This window comes from Genypterus blacodes, unplaced genomic scaffold (assembly GCF_046128005.1).
Source record: "Genypterus blacodes isolate CSIRO-AG114 ecotype Tasmania unplaced genomic scaffold, CSIRO-AGI_Gbla_v1 ptg000044l_1, whole genome shotgun sequence".
Lineage (NCBI taxonomy): Eukaryota > Metazoa > Chordata > Actinopteri > Ophidiiformes > Ophidiidae > Genypterus > Genypterus blacodes.
In genome coordinates this window covers 1066305-1093991 of record NW_027466857.1, presented here as the reverse complement: position 1 = coordinate 1093991, position 27687 = coordinate 1066305, and the positions used below count along the sequence as shown (strand labels likewise).

Genomic DNA, 27687 nt, shown 5'->3' with positions numbered 1-27687 from the left:
AACTTGTCTTTTGTGTGAACACATGTTTATTTTACAACATACAACTGTCCAGTATTAACAACACATTTTAACACAACCCATTAAATATACACATCATATATCATCATATATATACACCCATTTTTGAACCTGTGTTGATAGAACAGTTTTGCTCCACTTCTCTTCATGGCTCACTGAAATTAAGTTGTGATGATCAGTCAGAGCAAACGCAACAGGTAAATCTTGGGTTTACAAATCTGCTTAACATGTGTGACCTTTCCATGGAGGTCTAGCTGGATCCTGCTGTGGCCAGACGCATCCCACAGCCTGAGAACTCTCCATGTCTAATTAAAATTTCCAGTGAAAATACAGTTGACGGTTGCCAAGAAACAGGTGGAAGACTCTGTGTTACGGGTTGGGGTGCCTCGCACGATTCATTCTGACCATGGCTGAAATGTTGTAGTTTTGAGTTTGGTTTATTCAGAGAAGTCTGTCATCTGTTACAAATGAGCAAGACACGAACTACATCATATAATCCACAGTCAGACAGGTTAGTGGAGACAATGAACAGAACTGCAAGTGACATGTCTGCATTTGTGGAGGAAAGCCAATACAACTGGGACGAGATGTACAGAAGCAGGTGTTAACCTGTTGATGTGGTTTTGGGAATAGAACAATGATTTTCAATATGTGTCTGAACATGTCCGAAAGGTACAGGAGTGTAATAGAAGGCACCCAGCAGTTGTGCACAACAACCGACTCAAGCCTCACATGTGCATACCACGCTTCAAGAGCTAGAGGCTTAGGTCACAGAGCAGAAAACAGAACTGATCGTCGACTTTGTTGCACCAAGCCCAAACTGGAAGCAACCCACACATAGAAGCCGCAGAAAATAGCAGTAGGTTATGGCCAGTCACCATTTTCTGAAGGAAGGAAACACAGTTATTGATCTCCATGTACTGCCCCATGTTATTCAGCAGAGGTTTCTGCAACAGCCTGATCAGAGGCTAGTTTGGCAGATGAACTTGCAGGAAAAAACAAATAACCATATAATTAATCTTCAGATTGATATAATGTCTGTTTTTTTCCAGATGAAATATGTTTTGCATGAGAAACATCACACACATGTTCTTATGATGGCAATACTGCTTAAAAATCCTCTCACCCTACATCCCCCCCTCTATCTGTCTGTCTGTCTGACTGGAAACCGGTGACCGGATGTAGACGCATTCTAAATACGACACGCATGCGTGGTCAAAATCTGGTTTCCGGGTTCAAATCGGGTAGTGACAGCGACAAGCCATACGTGATAAGCATGTAACTCGAAGGACATTAGCTGAGCTCACACAGCAAGGACATAACGAACAGTTTAAAGATTGAGGTGGGTCTGTGTCTAACTGTCACTCTGTCTGCCTGACTGACCGTTTAGTATGCCCGTGTGTCAGCCACCGGTAATCATTGAACAAAGCTAAGTTAGCTAACTTAAATATTATTGTTTTAACTTTGGAGTGGAGTTGGATAACTGTTTGTTCTGCCGGACCTCGCGCATGCCCCCGAGCTGCTGCGTGCTGTGACACATTGCACCCATACACACAGATTGCTATTTCGAAACTTGGATCCACCTAGAAGCATTTCAAACAACTACAATAAACGGTGGATCAAGGGGTGGCCCAACTTATGCATCCGCCGGATCTGCTGTTCACCAAACACACCATCTTCTATATTTACACACAGTAAACGCTCATGCAAAATGTTATTTACATATTCAGGTCTTGATTGATTGCATGTATGTTCAAGCCAATAATAACATTTGCGATTATAATATGAAGTAGGCTTTCCTCCATCTAGTGCCCTCCTGCTGCTGAAACTGCACTGATAGTCCGATTCAACAGGCTCCCGAGCTGCTAGAGTGCATCATCACCACGACCATTACGTCTAATCATGGCTGTCTGTTATCCCAGACACGCAGTAAAACAAAATGTTACACGAGCGTATGCATGTTTTGGATCAGGAGGATCTGGCAATAACAATGGACAGGCACTGAATCAAGCAGATCACTAACACAGAGCCTCTACAGGTACCTGTGTTTAGGTCAGAATGTTTGTAGTTCAATACAACACTTACTCCAAAACAGCAACTCTACATGGCCCAGAAAGACGCTATGGTGCGTCTTTAAAGAGGCAGCGGCTCATTAGACTAGTATTTGTTAATAAACAGTAACAACAGAAGCAACATTCTCCCACTGAACTAATTTCACTCAGTTTAGTGAAAAAAAAAAAAAAAGGTCCTCCACCGACTCAAAATATGTTTTTTTTTTTATTGAGTTCTGACGTCACCATTCTGAATGATGATGCAACACTGACTCATTTCAATATGCCATTAATTCATTTCCATTGACAGTTTATGATACATAGTGGTAGTGTAGTGGGCAGGATACAAAGTTTTTTGTTGTACAAACCTTTTCACATTATTTGTGAATTATTAAGGGGGAATTGTGCATGGAAGTGTGCATGCGTGTGCACCATTATTTAACAGTTACTCGAAACCAATCACCCCACCCCATCTTAAAGAACTTATCAAGATTCGGACTAAAGTGGCAGTTACAAATCCTTTCTTACTGCCACATGCATTTGATGTTTCTTGACCCCTTCTCCTCCTCAACTTAACTGATTAGGTAACAAAAAAACACATAACATTAATAGAAAAACAGCTAAAAGCTAGAAAGAGAGAGAGAGGAACTGTTGCTTGCTGCGGCTTGCACAGCGCCGGAACCGGCTTTGCTTATACTAAATTATAATGTAGCAATATATGGAACGGACAAGTCAAGTCAATTTTATTTGAACAGCCCAATATCACATACAATGTCTGAAAGGGCTTTACAGACCCACAACATCAGAAAAATTCCCGACCCAGCCCAAAGCTCTGCAGGAAGACGAGGAAATAAAGCACAGCTCCCCCCTCCATTCCTCTCCCATAGTTTACAGAAACACTATAGAGAGTGTGCTAACCAGCTGTATCTCTATCTGGTTTGGAGACTGCAACACCTCAGACTAGAAGCACCTGCAGAGAGTGGTGAGGACAGTGGAGAAGATTATCTGGGCTTCTCTTCCATCCGTCAGAGACATTGCACACACCCGCTGCCTGACCAGGGCTCAGAATATCAGGAAGGACCCCACCCACCCACCTACCCACACCACTCCCGCTACCCTTTGGCAAGAGGTTTTGCAACATCAGAGCAGAACAGCCAGATTCTGCAACAGCTTCTTCCCCCAAGCCATCAGACCCACACACACCGAACTCTCACCAGAACAAATACTTGTCTAATCTATAGGTAACATTGCTTTCCCTGACTCTTAACATCCTGTTGTACAGAAATTCTTTATATAATTTAGTACAGTATATATTTATATCTACCTTATTCATTGTTTGTTTGTTTTCTGCTGTGAATAACTATCCGCTGAACCAATTGCAACGTAACTTCATTCCAATGTACACTATATGTAAAGCTTGAATGACAATAAAGTTCGTCTAAGTCTAAGCATGCAACACTGAGACGAGGGAGAGCGAGACAGGCAGAGGGAGAGAGAGAGAAAGAGATGAAGCGAATGGTAAAGCACAGTCCAGTGCAGTCCTATTGTTTAGAGGCTCTCTCCCGATGCAGCAGTTCATGCAGGTAGTTGGTTAAGGAACCTTAAACGGTCAGAAACACCATGTCCTGCTCCACTGGATAACTTTTACCAATAGTCGCACATGCTGATTAACAAAAACTCGCAGAACAGCTAATAGAGCACAGATAAACAATCCCAGATAAATCAACATTAAAAATACGATTGATACGATTTTAACGTTTGATATTTCACCTAATATTAAACGTTAAAAGATGACATATTAAGTACGATTAAACAACTCACAATTTAATATAAAGCAAATATACGCAATACACAACATGAACTTTGTGTTATTTTGGCTTTAGCACTACCTTTTATCCATTGACTGAAATGATGTAACTAAAAGTAATTGATACTTTTTCTTCTACATTTATTGCCATGGAGAGAACGGTCTGCTTTGTTGTTAAATGCGTGAAGAAGCATGTTTGTTTGTTGGTTTGAACTCTTTACCTGGATTATGTCACTTTTCCATTTTTCCAAAGTGTTTGCCTCAAAAGACGCCCCCCTGCCATATTACTGTTTACTTCAGAGTTCATGTAACACAATGCCCATTTGCAAAATACTGCTTTCTTCATCTTATGCCTTTATCTATCTTCTATCTCATATTATTTCACAAGAAAGTCCATACTGTATGTCGGGGAGCAAACGCTTGGCCTCTCCCATGCTTTTACTGGCTGGTCTCACCTTGTGCACTTGTTAACCGTAGCTATGCCTATGCCGCCAATGTGTGTTGAATTGAACACAGTGACGCCAAATATAGTTGGAGGGTCAGTGGGAGTTTTTGTTTTGGATGCGTGGAGCTACTCCGACACACACATGGTTTGTTTTACCTAGCAAGACGCATCTCAAAGCCTCAACAATACAACATACGCAAACAAATTTCTTGCTCGACTAAAAATGATCTGTAATGAAGCACTGGCAAGTAACAATGACATTTCACTTGCCCTCCCATTGAAATCTCTTTTCACGACCACTAGGCATCCCTGTGCATCACATTAGATGACATCTGACGCTACATTAGATATGTTTACTTCATCAGAGCAAGAAAATTACCTGAAAGATGTGTTAAGGGGAAAGTGTCTGAATCTATGAGGAGAAAAGGTTGCAGACTTAGTAAAAGAAAAATGGCTTTGCATTGTATGGAAACTTTAAGATTGAGCTGAAATAATACATGTGTTTCTCTGTGTAGATGCCAGTTGCTGGTCCATGGGGGTGAGCCGACTGGATGTATTTTACAGAAGGCTGCTCCTCACTAAACTCTTTATTGGGGGATGGGGGAAGCCAGAAGACCTTAAGAGGTACTGAAAATGTTTTTTGTTTTTTTTAAATGAGCAAATTGTTTAACGATACAGATTGTAGGAGCCATGAGAGTAACTTATGATTGCTTATAAGTAATGGTATTCACCTGTGCACGCTGATTTGACTCAGAGACGGGGTGAGCCCGGGGATGGGTATCGTCTGTTGACTGCAACGCAAACGCATATGATTAATGCAGTGGTTCCCAAACTTTTTCTGCAGGGCACCCCTTCTGTAGATAAGAATACTTTCGCCCCCCCCAAACAAACACACAAAAACACGCACACACACACACACGCACGCACGCACACACACACACACACACACACACACACACACACACACACACACACACACACACACAATATACATTTATACAACTGCAACTTATTATTTAACAAAATAAGTAAGGTGACAAATCACCTTTACAGTGGAATTATTAAAAGTCCAATTGTGTAATACTGTGTTATAGTTAATTTCGAAATTAAGTTATTCGTTGCAAAAATGACTATCAGCAGTGTGGGCTCGCTTTGTGCTGCAGATCTTTTCAAATTGGGGTTGCAGCTTTCAGACTGACACTTTTTAATGTCCTGCTTATTGAGGCTCACATAGGTAGGATGTGGCAAAGGAAGGAATGTGGTATGTATCGAAGGATCTGGTATACAAGATAAAATTAACCCAAGTGATAGTGTGTTAAACACCGGAAGCAGGAGGACTGGAAGGTGAAGAGCTACTGGAACTGGATCAAACGTCTCGTCTACATCATCAGCACGCATAAAAGCTGAGGCATGGCCGCCCTCATGGCAAGGCAAAGGCTACTAAAGGAACAACATGCATTGGAGGAACAGATGAAAAGGAAAAAGGAGCAACTTAAGCTGGAAGTGGAAATAGCTGTATCATTGGCTAAAGTCAACGTCCTTAAAGGCTCAGGCCGGTCTCGCGCTGCAAGTACTGAATCTATGAATTCCAAAGGCATGACTTCATATTATGAAAAGCAACAAAGGGAAGCTCAGACAATGAATTGTTTGTGCCTGATGTCAACAAAGCAACAGGTGTCAATTTACCATATAATGTTGACACAAGAAAAGTGAGAAGCGTGGCTCAAGCCAAGCCATTTCAACCTCAAGACACACTGTCAACATACACAGAAGCCAGGGGAAATGCAATCCATCCAATCTCGGCACCAGAGTGAACATCTCTGCAGGACTGGTACCAAGTAACAGTGATCAGAGTCAGATAATGACCGCTTTGGAAAGACAGAATGAAGTAACAGCGATGTTCCAACAACAGTCTCTCAGATTTTTGATGGTGACCCTTTACTGTATCGTACATTCATGGCAGCTTTTGACCACAATATTGTGTAGATGAAGGAAAACCCAAAAGACTGTTCATATTACCTTGAGCAGTACACCAGGGGGCTACCGAGAGAGCTTGTCATCATGACAGAGGATATACCAAGGCTAAGGCTTTGCTGCAAGAGCATTTTGGTAATGCACAGAAGAGTGCTTCTGCATACATGGAACGAGCTCTTTCATGACCATCAATACAATCAGAAGATCTGGGTGCTTTGCAGGCATATTGTCTCTTCCGGAGACGTTGCTGCCTCTATGTATGAGGTTGAATACATGTATGAGTTAAACATGCCTTCTAATATCCTTACCATCAGCAAATAATTGCCTTCTAAACACAGGGATAGATGGAGGACCGTCGACTGTGAATTACAGGAAAATTCTGACCGGAGAGCAATGTTCCCTCTAAGCTGTGCGTGTGCGCAATCGCGCACTACTCGCACATTCTCAGCGCACAAGAAAATCTATGCTGCGCATAAAATAAAATTCAACATGAACTGTAAATGAATTAGACCAATAACCTTTTTTTCTGTACCATTTTGCAATGTAACTCAGTGAGTGACAGGTGTCACTTACGCTATGCGACGATCGCGGATACATCAAGAAGTTGGACATGGTGGTCGAAACCACATGCTCTCTAGCCTGCTTCATAAATACTGGATTCCTGGTGCTAGTGTGGCTATTAGGAAAATCTTGTCAAAGCGTATCATCTGTTGACAACTACATGCAGCTCCTAGACAACAGCAAATGGCAGATTTACCCCAGGACAGAGTTGCACCAGATGAACCTCACTTGTGCTAGGTTCGATTACTTCGGCCCTTTACAAGTAAAACGAGGAAGGAGTTCTGTGAAGAAAAATGGCGTTTTGTTCACATGTTTATTAATAAGAGCTGTCCATATCAAAGTAGCATCGTCATTGGACACAGATTCCTTCATCAATGCTCTTCGATGCTTTACAGCAAGACGGGGACAAGTGTTGGAGTTGCGGCCAGATAATGGAACCAACTTTGTCGGAGCCGAGCGTGAACTAAGGGGAAGCAATGGAGAGTTAGAATCTCGTTCATATGAATGATGCTCTCCTTCAGAAAGGCATTAAGTGTGCCATGCTCTCACAACCTCCAGCGGCCGTGGCTTCCTGCTATTTCAATTTCAATCTACTTGTACCTCATATTGCCTATTTTACCTCAGGGTCTTCAAAAAAAGTTAAACAATAATAATAATAATAATACAACCTTCTTTCTTTCTCTCTCTCTCCTTTTCCCCCTCTTTCTGTATAAACAATTATCTTCAAAATGTCCTATAACTGTATGTGCACTGTTATGTAATGTGTTTGCTTCAATATAAACAAATACCAAAAAAAAAAGGCAAAGGTGGAGTTTCAATCCCCCTACTGGATCCCTTCATGGAGGGGTAAAGTAAAGGTTGATAAGGTCTGTGAGGAATGTCCTAAATTCCTGCGCAAAGGTGCAAAACCTTGTTGAAGAAAGCACTAACCCCAAACCATCTTTTGCTGCTCAAGACCATGCCATCTTTGCCACCAGGACAGTTTAAAAGGCAAAAGTGGTGGGTATCAAGCGTAACTTTGCAATGCGCAAAGTGGATGATTCAGCACCTCAAAACTCCATGGATCACAGGAAGGAAGCAAACCATGCCAGATAGAAGAGGAGTTGTGCAGGTATCATGAAAGGCGTGCGTGTGGAGGAGCATGAGAGAGAGTCCAGTGGTACGTAGATCGTTGGCGGGAGCAATGTTACAGTTACAGGTTACGTATGAAGATGTGAATGTACAGTGTGCCAGAGACTGGTGAGAAAAAAGCTGCCAACTTCCCAAGAACAACCAAGTGTCCTGTGCGCTATTCTGCCGCTGCGGAGTTAGGCAGCATCACCTTCGGCCTGGAAACATCTCCCGTGTACAGGAAAATGTTAACATAACGCTAAACTAGCGTGTAAAGCGTTGGGATCAAAAACAACAACCATGCTGATGAGTCTCAGTAAAAACAGAGAGTTAAACCTGACAACAGAGGGTACAAACACATGGAGCAATAATATAATCTGGACGCTCATTCTTCTGCTACGATATGAAGAAGTATTGCCTCAATCATTTGCCATTCATGTTGCTGATTATGTGTATGAGTGTGGGAGCTCAAAGGGGAGATTATTGGTAAAGCTTTCCTGAGCTGAGCAACAAAAATGGGCTTTGTGATTTTGCTTTTGCTGTGGACATATTGACGTGAAGCTACAAGGGAACAATTTGTTACACAATATGTACAACAATGTGAGAGCCTTCGTGCCATTAATCAATACAAATTGTACTGTAGCATCCCGGACGCACACGTACACACGCACGCATGGGGGGAGGTCGCACTCCTATTTGTTGGCCAGGGAGAGACAGGAAGGAGTTCAGTTGTGAGAGGGAAAGTCAGTGAGTCTGTTGTTGCACTTCCAACCCGGGCTCAGGTGTATAAATAGGGAATAAACTTGCCATTCTGCTGACATTTACAACGTCTCCTTGATTCCTCTCTAATAATAACAGCATGTTGAACATGTTGGCAAAACAGAAATTATATAAAAATAAAAGGAAGAAAGGACAAAGTGCATTCAGTGAGCATTTGGGGAATGTATTCAATAGCTTTTACAGGTAATTTATAGAAGTTCACACTGCCCGTCCGTCAAATTTAAAAATCATTGTGGCCCCTGAGCCAAAAGGTTTGCCCACCACTGAGTTAAGGAGTTTTACATGGCTGGGAAAATCTGTTCATTATAGTTTACTTGCTATTTGCCATTACTTCTATCATTATGCTTCTACTATGCTTCTTCAGACAGTCACCAGGCCTTGGGAACCTGCTGGCTACAGGGGGCTGCCTAACTGTCGACTTATTAGTATTCCATGTTACTGAGCAGTGTTCTATCTGCTAAGCCGCGCTTCCAGCACTACAAATAAACTACATTTATCACAATCACCATTATCTCTAAAGGCGGTTCATAAATGACTGAACATGTGGCACACTGTGTGAGAGAGGCAGAGAGAGAAGCCATCACTAAAAGATAAGGAGTTGGGCTAGCTACAGAGCTATTTGAGGGATTTAGCAAGAAGTCGCTTAAAAAAGGAGCGAAGTTCAAAGCAGCCACAACACTTTCAGTGACACAATTGGCAACCGGAAAGGATGCAGTATGCTAACCAGAAACAGGAAATGGGACTTTTCTTGTTCTTACAGAACAGATAATGGCATAAACAATTATATGTATACATTTAACACATTAGGTGTGCAGCTCCGCCATGCAGACTGCCCCTTTAATCTCAGTTGCACGGGGTTGAAGTATCTTGGCATCAATGTGACACTTACATTTTCTCTTGCCCGCCAACTATACCATGCTCACTGCAACACTAAAATGTGATCAGAACGAATGTTTTACCAATTTCTTTACCTGTTTCAATCTGTTCCCTTATTAATAAAAAAGAAAGAGTAAATCTTATGTATTTACTTACATAAAAGAATTAAAAGTTACATTCATCTACACCTTCATTTGTTTACTGCAGTGTTTTCATTTCTTCCAACTTGGACTCTGATGTAGTACTACAACATTACTATTTACCACCTTCCGGCCAGAATGCAGTTTTAGAACTGTAGTTATTTTTCATAATTTTTTTCACAACACACTGAAAAGTCATTGAAACACAAGATGGTACTTAAAAATGTTTGGTGCTGCAGCATAAACACGGTCTCGGGGACTCCCCAAAAATGCAGTGTGTGAATGAGGTTGACATGCACATTTACATCAGAGATTAATAAATGTGATTAAAGGGTATACATGCATGTATACATGCAATAAGTCCTGCAGACATGTCACAGCAGTTGTCATTACCTGGATGATGAGCATAATAACATTAACATAATCATATTATGCTGCAGTAGTATGCTGTTTACTGCTTTACTCACATTCTAACTGGATTATGAGGGTGCATGTAAATTTAGACATTGATAAAACAAATCCATCTGTATCCAACCATGAATTTATATGTATTTTTTTTTCCCACTGCAGAATCTTTGAGTTCCGTAAGATCATTGGGGATAGAGAGAAATGTAAGGACCTGGTACCCAAGGACTATCCAGTTTACATAGATAAGGTACAAAACCTTTCTCTTCCCTACCTTATACCTCTACTTTACACAATGTCATCATTTGTTCTCTAAATTATTATTTTTTAACCAATAATTATTTGAGTGAATATTGCTTACTAAGCTTGAAGCAATATTTCAAATTGGTCTCTTGTCTTCAAGGGCAAAGATAGATTCTTTGGAAACTGTACTTTAGTTCATTAACAAAAACACAGATTCTGCCTTTCATTCCTATCCTAATCATTGTGTATTTACATATATTGTTTTACATATAAACCTACGTCAACAACAGCTGCTTTGGCCCACATTCAACATTTATATAATTGTATTGGGCAAAATGTGACTTAGTTTTATTGTGACTTGGTTGTGATTGTTAAAACTACTGTTCTGCTGGCTGATCAATTTTTTGTTGCTGTAGCTGGGCCCCTGTTCCTCACTGGGCCCCTGTTGTTTTCGTTTGCAGCAGTATATCTTCAGGCTGCCTGTCATGTGCGCATTTTTCGTGTGAAAAATCTCGCTCAAATAAAGGTTATGTTTGACCATAATAGCGATTGTGGCTGATTGGCGATAACAAACAATCGACATGCCGTTGAAGGCTAACCAGGGGAGTTAGCTGGTGACGCGTCCACAAACGGATTCACACTTACTCTGGAACTCAGCGTAGTCGAGTCAAGTCAATTTTAAGTGTATAGCCCAATATCACATACAATGTCTCAAAGAGCTTTACAGACCCATAACATCTGGAAAATTTCCAACCCAGCCCAAAGCTCTCTAGACAGACGAGGAAAAAAGGAAGAAACCGCGGGAGAGGCAATTCCCCGGAGAGATTCCTTCTCTACGAATGGCTGGGTGTGCAATAGAAACTGCCAGTGCAGTTAGGAAATAGCATGCAAAACAGAGATGAGGGAGAGCGAGACAGGCAGAAAGAGAGGGAGGGAAAGAGATGAAGAGAATGGTAAAGCACAGTACATGCATCCATCCTCTTCCTCTTATCCGGGATCGGGTCGCAGGGGCAACAGGCTAAGCAGGGCATTCCAGGTGTCCCTCTCCCCAGCAACGCTTTCCAGCTCCTCCTCGGGGGTCGCGAGGCGTTTCCAGGCTAGATGAGATATGTAATCTCTCCAGCGAGTTCTGGGTCTGTCCTGGGGTCTCCTTCCAGTAGGGCGTGCCCGGAAAACTTCCAGGGGGCATCCTGATCAGATGCCAGAACCACCTCAGCTGGCTCCTTTCGGCGCGAAAGAGCAGCGGCACTACTCCGAGCTCCCTCTAGATATCCAAGCTCCTCATCTCTGAGGCTAAGCCCAGCCACGCTTTCGGAGGAAAACTCATTTTGGTTGTTTTCGCTTGTATCCGTGATCTCACCCACAACCACATTACTGTGGCTGCCGCACCAATCCGCCTGTTGCACTCACGTTCCATTTTTCCCTCACTCGTGAACAAGGTCCCAAGATACTTGAACTCCTCGCTGGAGGCAGCAGCTCACTCCCAACCTGCATTGAGCATTCCACCGTTTGCTGGCAGAGCACCATTGTGTCAGACTTGGAGGTGCTGACTCTCATCCCTGTAGAGCCAACAGAACCATGTCATCTTCCAAAAAGCAGAGAGCAATTCTGTGGCTCCCAAAATGGACTCTCAGAGTCGCAGTCATGCATCATGAGTCATTCATCATGGTACCTAACTTATTGCACTTCTACTCTAGCTCTAGTTATGCTCTTAGCTGTTGGTTTTAGGAAGGAAATGCACTTACGATTTCTTGTGACCTGAAGTTCTTTTATCTACCTTTGTTGAACGCACTTATTGGAAGTCGCTTTGGATAAAAGCGTCTGCTAAATGACCGTAATGTAATGTAATGTAATGTAATGCATGATAATAATGAGATCTTCAGGAATGCAGTTCCATCTGGTACTCTGCCATTTCTGGTCCTCCTGAAGTTGAGGCAGGTACTCCTTGACTCAGCGATTCCAGAACAAGTCCGACATAAACTGCACTTGCCTTCAATGTCGCCAGGCTTATATATCCTCTCTTTAAAACACTCCTTGTGGCAATGATGGCTTGGATTTAAGAAGAAGAATGTGGTTTGGGGTTAAGTCATTTGGATCCATGGAGGCCTTATGGGGCAGCTGTTGATGATAGCCTCAGATTCTCAAAGGACTGTATGGAGGCCTTCCTCATTAAGATTCTGGGTTTTCAAGGTGGAGTTCAACACTTTCCATACAGACCTAATCAAGTGTTCACACACTCCAATGTAGGAGGATTGAAAACCTACCTGTTTCCCTTCTGGAGTATGTTATTGATCTGATCATGATTCCATTTTCCTATTGCCTCCCTCTGTTCGTGCTCAGCTCTAACAAAGTTTGTGCCGTCTGAATATAGTCCCAACACCTGACCACGTCTTGCTATGAAGCATGTAAGAGTGAGAAAGGAGTAGGCATCTAGAGATGATGCTACTTCAAGTTGCACTGCTCTTACAGCCAGGCAGGTCAAGATAATCCCATGTCTCTTTACAGTGCACCTTCCTCTCTTGACCTCAAATGGCCAAAAGCAGTCCACTCCAGCACGGGTAAATGGAGGTTCATCAAGAGAAACTCATCAATCATGGTGAAGATCTGCCATTATAGTATAATTCTATATAACAATTTGCGGAGACGATTGAGGTTTCTTCGTCTTTATTCAATCACACATGAGCGATGCATCACACGTCACTGTGAATACATACACTAAGTTCTTCTTAGATCCAACATAATTTTATATCAGAGAGTATCAGGGTGGGGGCCTTTCCATTGTTCTACCGTGGCCCTGGCTACCTTAGTAACCATGTCACAGTGACCTGCCAAGACCTAATGTCGCTTCCTCTCTGATGATGAGTGAATGACGCTTGTAAAAACAATCAAGGTTAAGAACAAGCTGTGTACTTCCTTTCTAATACTGAATATTAATAATATAATATTATATGATTGCCAAGAACACAAGGTTCACTTACATACCAATACTATAATATTGTCATGGCTATAGTACATTTTCTTCGACCTTACCTTCTCTAAAGAACGTAAAGGCATGCATCTTATCAGAGGCCTTCATCAGAAAGTGTAAAACACATTTTTAGTTACATGTACAGTATAGTGCATAACACCAACAATACTGAAACAGTATCACCCACAATTGATCTATATGTCTAGTAAGAAAAAAAATCAGTAGCAAAGGTCCTGACCCAGACCCCAACGAACTTGCCAAGTTTGACCCAAATCTGTTATCACTGTGACAAACAGACAGACAGACGGCCTGACAGGCAGTATAATATAATGGCTGCCATGTTGTGCAGGTGTAATAAGCTCTTGGGTGTTTTGCCTCCATTAATCTTAGTCTTATTAGTATTAGTATTATATATGACTCCACTTTCAGTTTACACACCACCTGATCCACTCTGTTTTAGAGCAATGTGATTGTGATTTTGAGTATAATTCCACTACTTACTCTTTTCTGTTGTATGCTTATGCTTTCTTATTCAGACAGAGGACCAAATTGACTGTCGGATCCATGATGGCTTCTTTATCTCTCCTCTGGAGCACTTTGTTCCTGGAATACTACCACCAGAGGCTGTCAAGGCCAGGTAGAAAACTTAAAGTCATACATTTGGCTCATGCTTTATATGCCACCAGTATATGCCAGTGTCTGATGTCTATGGTGTCCTTCATTCATTCTCAGATTCATTCACTTTAAAAAGGATGGAATACTCGATAATACTAGATTCAGCTTTGGGGGAGTGTCAATATTGATATCATTATAGGTATGACATCTTATTGTGCACCCTAAATGTAGAATCATATATAGGAACTTTTGTTAGGTCTTTATTGTGCAGTTTAAAAGATGACCTTGTTTATCTGATACTTGCTTGCCATCTAATACAATCAAAATCTAGCCGGCAAACAATAAGTTTTATTTCTGTCGCACCATTCTTTGGCTGCAAGGTGCTTACATTTGGAAAAGAAATTCTCATATTGATCTTTCTAATTAAAAAACCACCCTGGGAATACCCCCCTCTGTAAATAACCTATCCTTCATCAAACCTGCCATCAGATGAATACATCATTATTCTGCAACTGTATGAAGTGGGGAGAATATTAGAAATGCCACTTTTGAATTATTTTTATTATTATTATTTGTTGTTCTTTTGCAGCTTTTTTTATATTCAAAGTTTGTGTTATTCCAGGTTCCAGTTTATTGTTCCTAAAAGATGGCGGAAGAACAGACCAGTATGCATACACTTGGCTGGAACTGGAGACCATGTAACGTCCATAACCCTTTATCTCTATCCTACGTGTTTTTATTTGATCTGCCAGTCAATTTATCTTTGTCTTTTGTTTTTACATTCATGCATATTAACATAAAGTTGCTTGAAATTTGTTTAAAAAAAAAGAGAACATAATCCATATTTGGTAGAATGTTTGGAAAAATAGCAACAGGAGATGAACAAATACTGATCACTTTCGTTACTTGATCCTGTTATATTTTGTTTGCATTTAAACCATAGTCACTACAGTAAAATTAGTTAATTAGTAAACTTAACAAACATAGTTATTACCTTTCCAATGGCTTGAGACAATATTCAGACCCATTCACATTTTGCACTATTGAATTGTAGATTTAATATTGAATGGATAGAACTGCCATTTTTGCCAATCAATGTACACTCAGTAACCCATAATGACAGTAACATGTTTAAATTTATTCACATGTATTCAAAATTAAACGTTTAAATCTCTGATTTATATAAGTATTTAGACTTGATTCAGTTGCAGAAGCCCCTTCAGCAATTACAGCCTTGAGCCTTCTTTAGTAAGTCTTCACAAGTTTTGGACACCTGGATTTGGGCAGTTTAATTGCAATTTTATCCAATAAAATCAAATCTACAACACAATAGAGTGTGCAAAATGTGAAAGATTCTGAATATGTCCTTAATCCACTGTTTTATTGAATACTCTTCTCTGTCAAATTTCAAACTTTTCATTTTATAGTCTTTAAAGAATTTGTCTTTTTTGTGTGTTCAGTTTTTTTGGCGTCGTCGAACCCTAATGGCCAGACCTATGATCAAAGAGGCAGGAATGGCTTCACTTCTTCTGGAGAACCCTTATTATATCCTTTTAAGACAGCCCTCACTTCCCTCTTCAGTAACAATTGTGTATGTAACTGTGGTATGTTGTAAAATGTTTTGTGTATACATGTAGAATTGTATTCATCAGGTGACAAGTAAGTATGTAGGAAAGGTCTCATCAAATATTGGAAACGTAAGGTGTGGTTTGTCGAGTTTAAGACAAAATTAGAAACCACAACATTATTTGTCAATCCTTTAGAGGTCCAGCAAATTATTAATGTGTCTACTAGTAAATTGTTATCAACTACTGCACTGCATATGGAATACATAGAATGCTAAAAGGTTATGTGCTTTGCTGGTGAAGAAATTAAGAGCCTCTTACCGATGCAGGCACACTAATCAAGTGAAAAGTGTTATACTCTCTGCCCGTGTCTTTGAGCAATTGTTGGTCCTTGACTCACTTTTACATGGCTACCGTAAACCCAAACACCAACGGTTAGTAAGCAGACCTGCACACAGTTATAAACAAATCCAAAGACACATTACTCAGCGTAAAGAAAAGTTCTTAAACTTTCCAACCTAGCTATTGCACCTTTTCTTCTCACACTCTATTCCTCACAGCACAACACACAACACAACCAACCTGGCCAAAACAAACTTTTTGTTGGCAAGTTTTGAGGAAGTAACTGTAGCCTAATTGTTAGTACAGTTCAGATCTTTTACGGGAATATAAGTGAATACATATTCAATACCTCAATGTTATTTATTTGTTTATATATATATATGAATTATTGTAATAATGAAGTTTAATAAGTAATTGTATACACTGTATACAGGTGCAGCTCGATGAAGTAGAATATCGTGGAAAAGTTAATTTATTTCAGTAATTCAATTCAAAAGGTGAAACTCCCATATATTATAGATTTATTACACACAACGTGAAAAATTATTTGTGTTAATTTCTTTTTTTCTATTTGTTTTTATTGAAGCAAACATTTTACATGGCAGTGCGCATACAGTTATAAGACATTTTGGTTTGATGTTTTTTTATACAGAAGAGGGGGAAAAGGAGAGATAGAAAAAGAGGGTTGTATTATTTATTATAATTGTTGTTGTTTAACTTTTTTCGTAGGCCCTGAGGTAAAATAGGCAATATGAGATGCAAGTACATCGAAACTGAAACAGCAGGAAGCCACGGCCGCTGGAGGTTGTGAGAGCATGGCACAGTAGGGTGGAAACTGAGTCCAGGATGGCATCAGTGATGTTGATGCGATCTCATAGGGGAAAATCGTTTTTAACAGGATGATGTCAAACAGCAATATAGGTTCCTGCAAATGGCATCATAGGCTGTGAGGAGAAGAGAAAAACAAAAAAACAGAGAGGAAATCCCACCAAAAGACCCAACCCAACCCCGCATTCATACAACCCCGTCCTGGCCCGCCCGGGATGTAAAATAAAAAATAAAAATAAACTATTCCGTGTTCAGGCTTTCAGTCACATAGTCGGTGTTCGACACCATTACGGATAACGCCTTTAAAGAGAGTTGAAGACTGTAACGAGATGGCAAGGGCAAAGAAGAGTGGCGGGTCCCCCGTTGTAGTGTGAAGTATTCTGAACGAATATCGTTTGTATGACAAACTGGCCTGCGGTGAAGAGTATAATAATTTAATCCAGTTGCTGAATTTGTTTCCGAAACCAAATTGCTCCAGTACTGCAAATAAATATTCCCATTCTACCCTGTCGAAGGCTTTTTAAGCGTCCAGGGAGATTACAATCTCTGGTGAAATTACAGAGTGAGAGGAGTGGATAACATTTAGAAGGGAGTATTGAAAAATAGTGTCGACTTTTAATGAAGCCTTTTTGCTCGTTCAAGATAATAGTAGGCAAGACCCTTTCCAAGCGAAGAGCGATCGTTTTGGTTAAGATCTTAGCATCGGCATTTAATAGGGATAGAGGTCCATAGGAGCCACAGGCGGTGGGGTTTTTGTGTTTTTTAAGGACGAGAGCTATTGAATCTGAACACAACATGGGCGGAAGTGTGCCTTTCTCTAGGGATTCATTTAACATCGAAAGGAGTATGGGTGTAAGTTTAGTACAGAATTTCTTGAAAAACTCTATAGGAAATCCACCAGGGGCTTTGTTGGATTGCATGGCTCTGATTGCGGGGCGTAATTCTTCAAGAGAAATTGAAGAATCCAGTGCTGTTGCAGTGTCGGAGTTGATGTTTAGGAAATTGAATTTGGCAAGGAACTGATTCATCCCTGTGGTGTCTGAAGGAAATTCGGAATTGTAAAGGGAGGGGTAGAATGATTTAAATGTGGGGTTTATTTCTACGGTGTCAGTAGTGGGGGTGTTGGTTTCAGTACTGATCATGGGTATCAGACAGGAGGTGGATTGTCTTTTTAACTGGTGTGCTAACGAATGGCTTTATCGCCATGTTTGTAATAAGTAGCACGGGTTTGTAGTAGTAGATGCCTGGTTTCCTTGGTGGAGATAAGATCAAATTCAGTCTGAAGGTTAAGGTGTTTCTTCAAAAGTTCTGGGGAGGGATCGGATGCGCACTGTTGGTCGAGGGAGGTGATGGCAGCTGAGAGTTTTTTAACCTTGGTGTTGTCTTTTTTACTGGAGTAAGAGGAGTAGGAAATAATCTGGCCTCTAGGACTGCTTTCAGCAACTCCCAGAGCAATGAGTATAAAGTAGAGTCGTTTTTATTAAAAGTGGAATCAGAGATTGTGTCACAGAATGTGTTATCTGCCAGCAGTAATGAGTTAAACCTCCACAGGGGAGGGGAGGATTTGTATGTAGACAATTTTTTTTTAAATGTTGATGATTATGGCGTACAGCTCATGAAAACCCCAAATTCAGTATCTCAGAAAATGTTAATACTTCGAAAAAGTTCAATATTGTCGACTCACATTGTCACACTCAATCAGCTAATTAACTCATATCACCTGCAAAGGTATCCTGAGCCTTTCATTTGTCTCTCAGTCTAGTTCAGTAGGCTACACAGTCATGGGGAAGTCTTCCATATTCTAATTTATTGAGCTGCACCTGTATATACATGTATACTGTATATATGTGTAGACTAGAGCTAGGATTTATTTGGTGTTGATTATAGTGGTATTTTATTTGTGAGCATTTTAGGCGGTCCAGCTTGAAGAATGTCTCAGACCTATTTGTGATGGGAGGGTCTTTGAACCTGGAGTCAACAGTACTCCTCCATTGGTTGGAGAGAGAGGGATACTGGCCATTAGGAATGACGGGCATCTCCATGGGTGGATATGTAAGTCACCATCAGCACAGCACACATTGTGTAATTTTATCTATCACAGCAATTACAGTTCGTTTTTGGTTTAATTTAACTTGCATACCTTTATAGCACCAGGTGACGAACAAGGAAGTCTGAAGAGAAGTCCATTGCCTATTACAAATGCATTAGTGCATAAGTTGATAAATACTATACCTAAGCCTGCCAAATGGTCATATTTCTCACAAAATACGTTTTCAATATATTGTATGTGTATTTTTGTGTCCAGATGGCATCACTAGCTGTGACAAACTGGCCAAAGCCCATTCCTCTGATTCCCTGTTTGTCATGGTCCACAGCATCTAGCGTCTTTACCACGGTAATACATTCTTTCTACTTAACATAGATCACTAAATATTCATTTATGGCAGGTTAGAGGACAGTTCTTGAGACAGGCAGTGAAGCACATTGGGCTTCAATGAGAGCTAGTGAGCAGTTGTACATAAAAAGCAAAAACACCAATCAGTAAGTATTGTAAGATGGAGATAGAATAACTATTCATAGTGATACGGAAGTTAAATAAAACTGCATTCATAAGTGTAGGAATATAATACTGTTAACTATGGTTTTAATAATAGGCCTTTTAGGACTATGGCTGAACAACTGAGCAGGCTAGGGTCTACTCAAAGGCCAGCAAACCTGGTCAGTGAACATTAAATCTCAACGCTACATGCTACAACTTATAATGAAAATGTCATTAATCTTATTGAATGGTGAAGGACCTACAAATCATGGAATTGTGTAAAATAATAATTAATCAATAATTCTAATCCTATAATTCTAAATCTACAAGTCATTTCTTAATACATATTTTTTTCTTCTCAAAAGACTGGGTTAGCATTCCCATGGAAGTACAGAACTTATGAAATAGTATTTTTACTTAGTTTAATTTGATTACACAACATTTATTTATCAGATTTTCTGAACAGGAGCATGCCCTATTCACTGACCTCTACCGGCACACGGAAAATGTTAAATAAGCTAGATTTAAATAGCATTAGGTAGCTCTTGTGGCTACTTAGTTCAATGATGGCATAATGAAGAAGTTCAATGTTTTCATGTTTGTATTTTACCATGGTGTGAAGAAGGACACATTTATCCCTGTCCTTCTGTGTTTAGGGAGTACTGAGTAGAGCAGTGAGCTGGACAGAGCTGGAGAAGCAGTATGCCATCAATTCAGTTTATGAAGAGGAGATCATGAAGCTGTTGGAGTACTGTGGGGTATGTTATCATTTTACTATAATGTGATGTCCTTTGTACAGGATTATTCATTCATATTCTTGCAAATAATGATAGATGGATAGATGTTAAAACACGTTTTCAGATAAAAGACATTTAAATTAAGCGTAAAATAATAAAATCAAAGTGTATTATATCAAAGTGCAATGTTTACAGCTTAGCAAAAGTCAAAGTGCAGTTCTAGTTTAGCAGAACCCACTGGTGAACATGAACGTTTTTAGTCTGGATTTAAAAGTAGTCAGTGTTGGAGCAAGTCTTAAATCTTCTGGAAGTTTATTTCAGCTATTTGTTGCATAGTAGCTGAATTCTGCTTGTCCGTGTTTTGTTTGGACTCTGGGGACAGTTAACCGACCGGCGCCAAATGAGCGAGTGTTCATGTTGTAAAATCATTTCTGTGATATAATTTGGCCCAAAATCATTTCATGATTGATAGAGGAGCAGCAGTATTTTGATTGTAAATTGATTTGTTCATTGGAGTACCCTGCTATGTGCATTTTCTCAATTTCTTCCTAAATAATGATACATGAAAAATCTACTTTTTTTACTTCACTCAGATGAAATTTAGTTTATTTACTTGTAGCCATGTTTGTACCAGCTCCTACTACTGCTACTCCGATTAATAACATTGGTGCTAACTCACCTTCAGTAGAGCTCTGTTGTATAGTCTGTTGTCTACTTTGTTAATTTTACCCTAGTATTATTAGAAATCATTAAATCATTAATTTAAATATCCACTTTTCAATCAACTCCTCTCTGACACAATGTCTGTACATTATCAGCATCCCAATGGTAGGATTTTCATCAAGGCTGGTACATTGAATTGTATTGGATTGCGTGTATCTAAGAAAGTGTCCAATGAGTGCATGTTGCACATACAAAAAGGATTGAGTTACAGAAAGTATCCATATTAGTAAAATATCCAATTTCTTGCAGGTATAAACATTATATATACCCCTTTTATGGGGTCTAAGTGGCGTCAAGCACCATGTACAGTGAAGACATGTTTAGTCGTTTGCTGGTGCAGCCCTTGGTGCATGCAAAGACTCTGGAGGGTTGGTTTGGGACTAACATTGTCTGCACCAGCATCTCCAGAGAGGAAAATATTCATTGCAGATATGAGCAGGCATGGGGTCGACAATACCAAACATTGGTGAATCTTGATGCAAAAGTTGCCACATGCCACTGAATTGCCATTGATAGTCCTCCTTCTTTTTTCTTCTCCTCTGCAATGACACTAAAATACCATGCAAAAGGTACAGAAAAAACTTTCACTCCTCCCTACAAACATCAATGTGCAGTGTACAAGGTGTATATCAATGTCTGTGTTTTTGAGAATGTTTACTCAACAAAAACAGAAAAACAAAAACAAAAAAAACTTCTTTTTTTCCCCCCTGACCTATGTGTGTCTATATGTCAGGCTGACTCTTTTAAGATGGGTGAAGAAATTCTGAGGAACCTTCCACAGCACTCGCTGGAGAATCTGCTCAGTCTGTCTGAAGATTACAGAGCACCAGTGGGCCAGTACTCTGGGAATGGAGGGAGCACTGAGTCAGAACATCGGCAGCTGATTAGAGGATACGCTGGACAACTTCAGCCTGCAAACAGGCCTGGTTTTGTGCATAAATTGTAAGTAACACACAAAGATGGGGTACCCTGTTAGGATCATTTCTTGCTCATCATTGTTGTTTTCCTTGTTATTTTTTTGTTTTTGGCATTAAACATAGGATGGATGGAAAGCGTTGGATTTAGATCATCTGATGTCCAGACAGCTTGTTATTGTTGTTGTTATTGTTTCTACATTTTATCTATCTAAGGTTTTTAATAGTGAGGTGAATCCAAACCTATATACATTATAGAGTGTTTTCATACATTTGATTACCAACAATCTGTAGTGTATGGATGAACAACACACAGCCCTACCCACACTTTTTTCATTTTCTGTGCAGTTTTGGGTTGTTGGAGAAAGCAAATGCTGAAAGCAGCAAAGGTGAACCTTAAAGAATGAATTTAAACCTGTGCACCTGACTGAGTGCTTCTAGTACCTATGAAAAATGACTGATATGGCATGACAATGACTCTAAAATGGAGATAGCTTCGGTTAAAGACAACAGATTCTGAGCAAACCATGGGGTCTTCTAAGGTCTACAGAAAGAAGGTAGCTACGAAGATTGAAGATGGTAGTCATTCCTCTAGTACTGGTATATAGGAGCATTCAGTTTTGAGATTCCTATTTCTGGAGGATTTCAGGATTTCATTTGGATTCCATTCATTTGTCAAATAATAAACAGCTGTCAGTCAAAGTCTTCAGTCATTTTATTGAGATTGATTTTCCAGCATCTACAAATTAAAGACTGTTGACTAAATGTGACACACTGCTACAATGTGTTCAATCCGTTTTGTATAAAGTCATCTTTAAAATATCCTCTGCTTTTTTCCCTAGATGTCGCCATGCGGACAACACACAGCATCAAAAGAATATGACTTTAGAGGACGGCTGTCGGCGATCGTTACAGAGAGAGTCTCAAAGCTTTATGAAGGGAGTGATGGATGAATGCACACACATGGCCAATTTTTCTGGTTAGTGTTATTGGGGGGTGTAAGTAGAAGAAGGTTCGGGGGAATTTAGCTGTCACCACTCCCTATGGTGTAGTTCCTCAACAGTTTTATTTTGTATGGTACTATTTTCAATATTAATCTCTGACTTCTAAGTACCTAATAATAAATGGGGTAAAAAGTGAGGTAGGGTCCCAACCCACGCCAGACAATACAATCAATGAAGGTTCTGCTTTACTAATCAGCCACCATGAAGATAAAACAACAGAAACAAGCTAAGAAAACTATCAGCTTCTACAAATACAACTTTAATTTTTTTTCTAACCATTCAAACAAAACCCTGACCTCAAAATGACCACTGACCACAGAAAACACATGCCTGCCATGGTGGATTTTTACGTTACCAAAGTATCCACCACCTCTCAGCATGTACGGATAGGAAGTAGACCTCTTTTAAAAACAATAGCCATTTAAAACAGTGAAAAACTGTTATGAACATGTTCATTCACTTCTGGTGTTGCAAAAAAGTGCCCAGTCAGTACGCAAGAATATAATTATCCCCGCCTAAACCGACTTGATCGACGAGTTTTTCATCCAATAGAAAATGGTTTGAACGGCGACAAATCATGTCAAAGCATGTCAAAGCATCACATGCTCCAAAAGGCTGTGTTTCGCGTCGAGAAGGCCATGAGAAGAGATGATGCCACCACAGCAGCCCCTTACACCCAGAGCAGACAGGCCTGACACAGAGGCCTTACAGAGCAGAAAACACTATGATTTTAATTGCTTTAAAGGAATACTGCTGTGAAAAGGCACTTTATTTGTTAAAGTGTTTGCAACAAAATGTTAATGCCCTTTTGTTCATATTGCAGTACCTTTTAAATAAAAGTGCGCAATACACTACTTTTGAATTCATTATTGAATTTAGTGCATAACAATGCGATTGATCGCAGCAAATCCTGATTACAAATTAGAAGTCGTTGCCCAGTCTTAGAAAATATTAATAAAAATTCCCATCTTAGCCATTTTGGAGAGGTTTGGCATGCCTGAGGGCGCACAAAGAAACTGTTTAAGAGCTTAAAACCATGCTCTTTAAGGAGTTTTATAGACATGTGGAGGTTATTGATGTGAAAATATAAATATTTTATGTTCGTTTGTTGAAGAAATAGTGGTTTTTTTCAGTTGGTTTTTAATTTAGATATATTTTGTGATATCATCTAAATGTTTTTGTTAATCTCACAACACAAAAATTGCTCCGGACAGTCACATCATTAAATGTTTATGTTGCTAAACAAATCAAAATTTCAAAAAACAAGATACATTTCTTTAAACAGGAATGATAAACAAACAACAACAATCAAACAAACAGATCATTCAATGTTGTAATATACCAAAACAGCAGTCCGAATCCAAAACCATATGACCCATAACATCATTAACCATTTAGTACAAAGACCCATATGTTTACACACTAAATACACAAATATATTACACACAGTGTCTGACACTACAGACCCTCTTGCTGTTCATGGTATATCCATCAGTGTCACTGTTTGTCCCTCCCTCTCTTGTAGTGCCTGTAGACACCAGTCTCATCATTGTGGTACAAGCAAAGGAGGATGCATATATCCCTCGTTATGGAGTTCTCAGTCTGCAGGAGATCTGGCCTGGATGTGAAATCAGATACTTGAATGGAGGACACATCAGTGCATACCTGTTTAAACAGAATGTGTTCAGGTAACTGACTGTCAATTGTGAGACAAATTACCAGATCATAATGTCCAGTATGATATTAACCAACTGCTATTTTACTTTTTTGTGAAGTCACATCTAGTCTAAAGCACAGTCTAAGCAGTGTTTCCCAAAGTGTGGGCCATCATAACATTTATGATGAAATACTTACATTTAAACAAGTAATAACAATTAATAAAGCAAAACCATGGGATTTAAATTCCATGTTATTTTTCATTTATCCAACCTAGCTCGTCATTGGCGGTAAATCATAATTTACGGAAAACCTCATTTGTGTGTGTTTATCAAATAAAAAATACATAGGGAAATACTTAATGTGTGTTGATTAGAGTTGTGATTAAAGGTTTGGGTGGGCCACAGAAGATTTTCAAATTTCTAATTTGCCTCTGCACTCTGGCTGGTCTATAACATGTGTTTGTATCAGTCCATGTTGAAGAATGGAAATGTGAACAGAATACAGTATTCATGGACTTTGAAATGAAGTTTAATTATAATAAATTCACAAAGTATGGATGCTGCAGCAAAACAGCTGTAGGGATTTCAACAACTGAGAAGGAAAATCTACATACAAAAAAAGGCGTTGGTATCTCTTGAGACGACTGATTGGATGCATTCCAACTAGGGATGAGATAAAGCATGCACCCTCTGGGACTTAATTAGTGCAGGATCCTCGTCACCTCTAGCCCTACAGTCTAAACATACTAAACAGAAACATCACTACACTGAATGACACTGTCCCTGGTGGCTAAAACCCAGACCTTGTGCACTGTACGCATGTGCTTGCCAATCATGTTTAAGTCCTCAGTATCCCGCAAATGATGTTGAGACGAAAGGACAAAGGAAAAGGGAGGTCCAATGCAGCAGATAATATTGTTCTTAATCGCGTGACCTGTGATTGGCCATTGGGTAGAGCTCAAATAGCCATGAAATATTTTGAACAATTATGTTTTAAGTTCTCATTGGGGAGCCTGCACAAATAACACTGAAGATACACAAATCACTTGCTCTCAAAGTATGCTTGGGCCTTCTTCATTACTCACTTGTAATAAACTGTAGGCTTTTTTCAGCAGTCTTTGTTGTTCGTCATGTTACAATATGCTGTATGGTTCTTTTATAATTCACTTCTTATCTGTTTTATTTCCAGGCAAGCAATCTATGATGCATTTGACAGATTCTGCCAGAAGTATTCTGACCTCCATTAGCCACGGTAGAACAAAGACCTTCCCTGTTGTTAACACCACCCTGCACCCACCCCTCTCTGTATCCTTTTTAAAACCAATGCCTGTCCACAAACTAGCCACCTCTGTATCAAATGTGATATGATGTCATTTTTGTTTCATGGCTAACTCCAATAAAAACGTCTCAGTATGATTGCATTTTATTTACAACTAGTGATACAGTGCACTGGTGAAGAAAATGTATTTCCCTTTATTTTCTATCAGCTGAAGTGTTTTATATATATATATAATATTTTAGCCAAACTCTTACTGAACTGCTAATTATTATTATTATTATTATTAGAGAATAAAATCGATGAATGTAATTTAGTAACAGGTTGTTTACAGCAGATTGTTTTTAGCAGCTGTTCCTAGACAAACATATGACGTAAAAATGGGAATATTTAACTGAATTTGTGTCCAGATTTTGTACCTCAAAATTAGGGTTATGATCTAATGAATACACAAAATATGATGTATATACCAGAGTTAACTAATTGATACTGAAAAAATTTTGAGAACACTAAAGCAACTTCTTGGTATGACAAGTTGTCATTTGTCCAATCTTTGTTAGCTGAGGGCTGTGCCATATCACCTTTTTCTGGAAGATACTAGGATACATTTTTCTATAATGTTTTTAGATGATTTTAAGGTGTGATGACATGTTGACACTCTTCACTTCCTGGAAATAAACATGAATAAAAATAGCAGTTCAGCTTCTGTTGGAAACACATGCGCTTCAACACCTGTAGCAGGCAGCTCATTTCTAGCCCAAAACAAACAGATTCACTGAAGATATACCACTCTAAACAGTAAAAGGATTATGCAACAAAGAAAATCAGCTACTGTGACTCAGTGACCACAAACTCATGGTCGAGTTGGACTTTGGCCTGGCCGGCCCTAATTATAAGCTTTATCAAAGAGAAATGTTTTAAGCATACTCTTAAATGTGGAGGCAGTAGCTCAGTCTGTAGAGCTTCCGCTTGGGAACCGGAGGGTCGCCGGTTCGAGTCCCTGCCGAGGTGCCCCTGAGCAATGCTCCCCCTCTGTAATGGGTGGTAATGTAATGTAAGTCGCTACGGATAAAAGCGTCTGCTAAATGATCGTATATGTACTGAGGGTGCTCTCTCCCTGACCAAATCTGGGCGGTGGTTGCTTTTGGAGATACTAGGAACCCCAAGTAAATCTGCATTCTGGGAGTGCAGCGCTTTAGGGGTACTCTTAAGGTACGATGGAGCCTGACCAAGAGCTTTAAAACTTCTTTCTTTCTCTCAATCTCTCTCTCTCCTTTTCCCCCTCTCTGTATGAAAAATTATCTCCGAAATATCCTATAACTGTATGCGCACTGTGATAAAACATGTTTGCTCCAATAAAAACAAAAAAAAAGAGCTTTAAAAGTGAGCAAAAAGAGCCCGGGTTTTTCCTGGCCGCTGCCAAATGCTTGCTCATGGGGGAATATTGGGCTTCTTTAAATGCTCTGTATTTAAAGTGCATTGAGATAAAGTTTTTTTGTGATTTGGTGCTCTATAAATTAAGCTGAATTGAATTGAATCAGCTGTTTATTAGCCAAGTTCACAACACAAATCACAAACGATGTAGGAAAAGACTTAATGAAAGATGAAGAAATGTAAACACAAGAAATACACTTTTCTTACAATGTTGTGGAGAGCTCTCCTAACTATGACCATTCTGTAACTTGCAGCTACACTTGTCTGGGAGAAACCAGTGACTTAATAGCTACTTTCCGCCACGTTGATCGGAGATCCATGTATTCTCTGGTTTTGGATTCACTCGCCAATGCTGCAGATGGACATGCGGATATATTGATCGAGTGGCCCGAAACACTTTCTCTTTCTTACAGCAGACTTAGCACTAATTACAGCAGACTTAACGCAAGCACACCATTGTTGTAAGTTTCCAAGGTTGGTTTCCAAGGTCATCATCTATACTCCTGATTAGTTATGACTAATAATATCAGGCTTGTTGATACTCCATAAGGGTTATCAGTACTCCTGATTAGTCATGACTAATACAACTAATACTACGACTCCTAATTGGGAGTTACTTTCCTTGGATACCATGACCTGAATGACTGAGAACCTTCACAGACAGCCGTTCTACA

The 27687-nt window shown here is 39.7% G+C and overlaps 1 protein-coding gene across 1 annotated transcript; it reads left to right on the top strand.

Moving 5' to 3' along the window:
- Nucleotides 1-1231: 1231 nt before the first annotated feature.
- abhd18 (abhydrolase domain containing 18) lies at nucleotides 1232-26005 on the top strand. The gene is made up of 14 exons (XM_076149227.1): nucleotides 1232-1360; nucleotides 4837-4945; nucleotides 10333-10417; nucleotides 13915-14015; nucleotides 14616-14691; nucleotides 15454-15532; nucleotides 15959-15992; nucleotides 18642-18780; nucleotides 19034-19123; nucleotides 19924-20025; nucleotides 21461-21669; nucleotides 22484-22620; nucleotides 24171-24333; nucleotides 25493-26005. Exons 2-14 carry the CDS (start codon nucleotides 4854-4856, stop codon nucleotides 25548-25550), a joined length of 1365 nt encoding a protein of 454 aa, XP_076005342.1. The 5' UTR covers nucleotides 1232-1360; nucleotides 4837-4853; the 3' UTR covers nucleotides 25551-26005.
- Nucleotides 26006-27687: the final 1682 nt, after the last annotated feature.

Excerpts from the sequence above, each read along its gene's own strand:
- abhd18 (XM_076149227.1), top strand. The coding sequence starts at position 4,854 with ATGGGGGTGAGCCGACTGGATGTATTTTACAGAAGGCTGCTCCTCACT. Across the intron at positions 15,533-15,958 it reads TTCACTTCTTCTGGAGAACC|TTTTACATGGCTACCGTAAA; the intron begins CTTATTATATCC and ends TCCTTGACTCAC. Across the intron at positions 20,026-21,460 it reads AGCTGTTGGAGTACTGTGGG|GCTGACTCTTTTAAGATGGG; the intron begins GTATGTTATCAT and ends TCTATATGTCAG.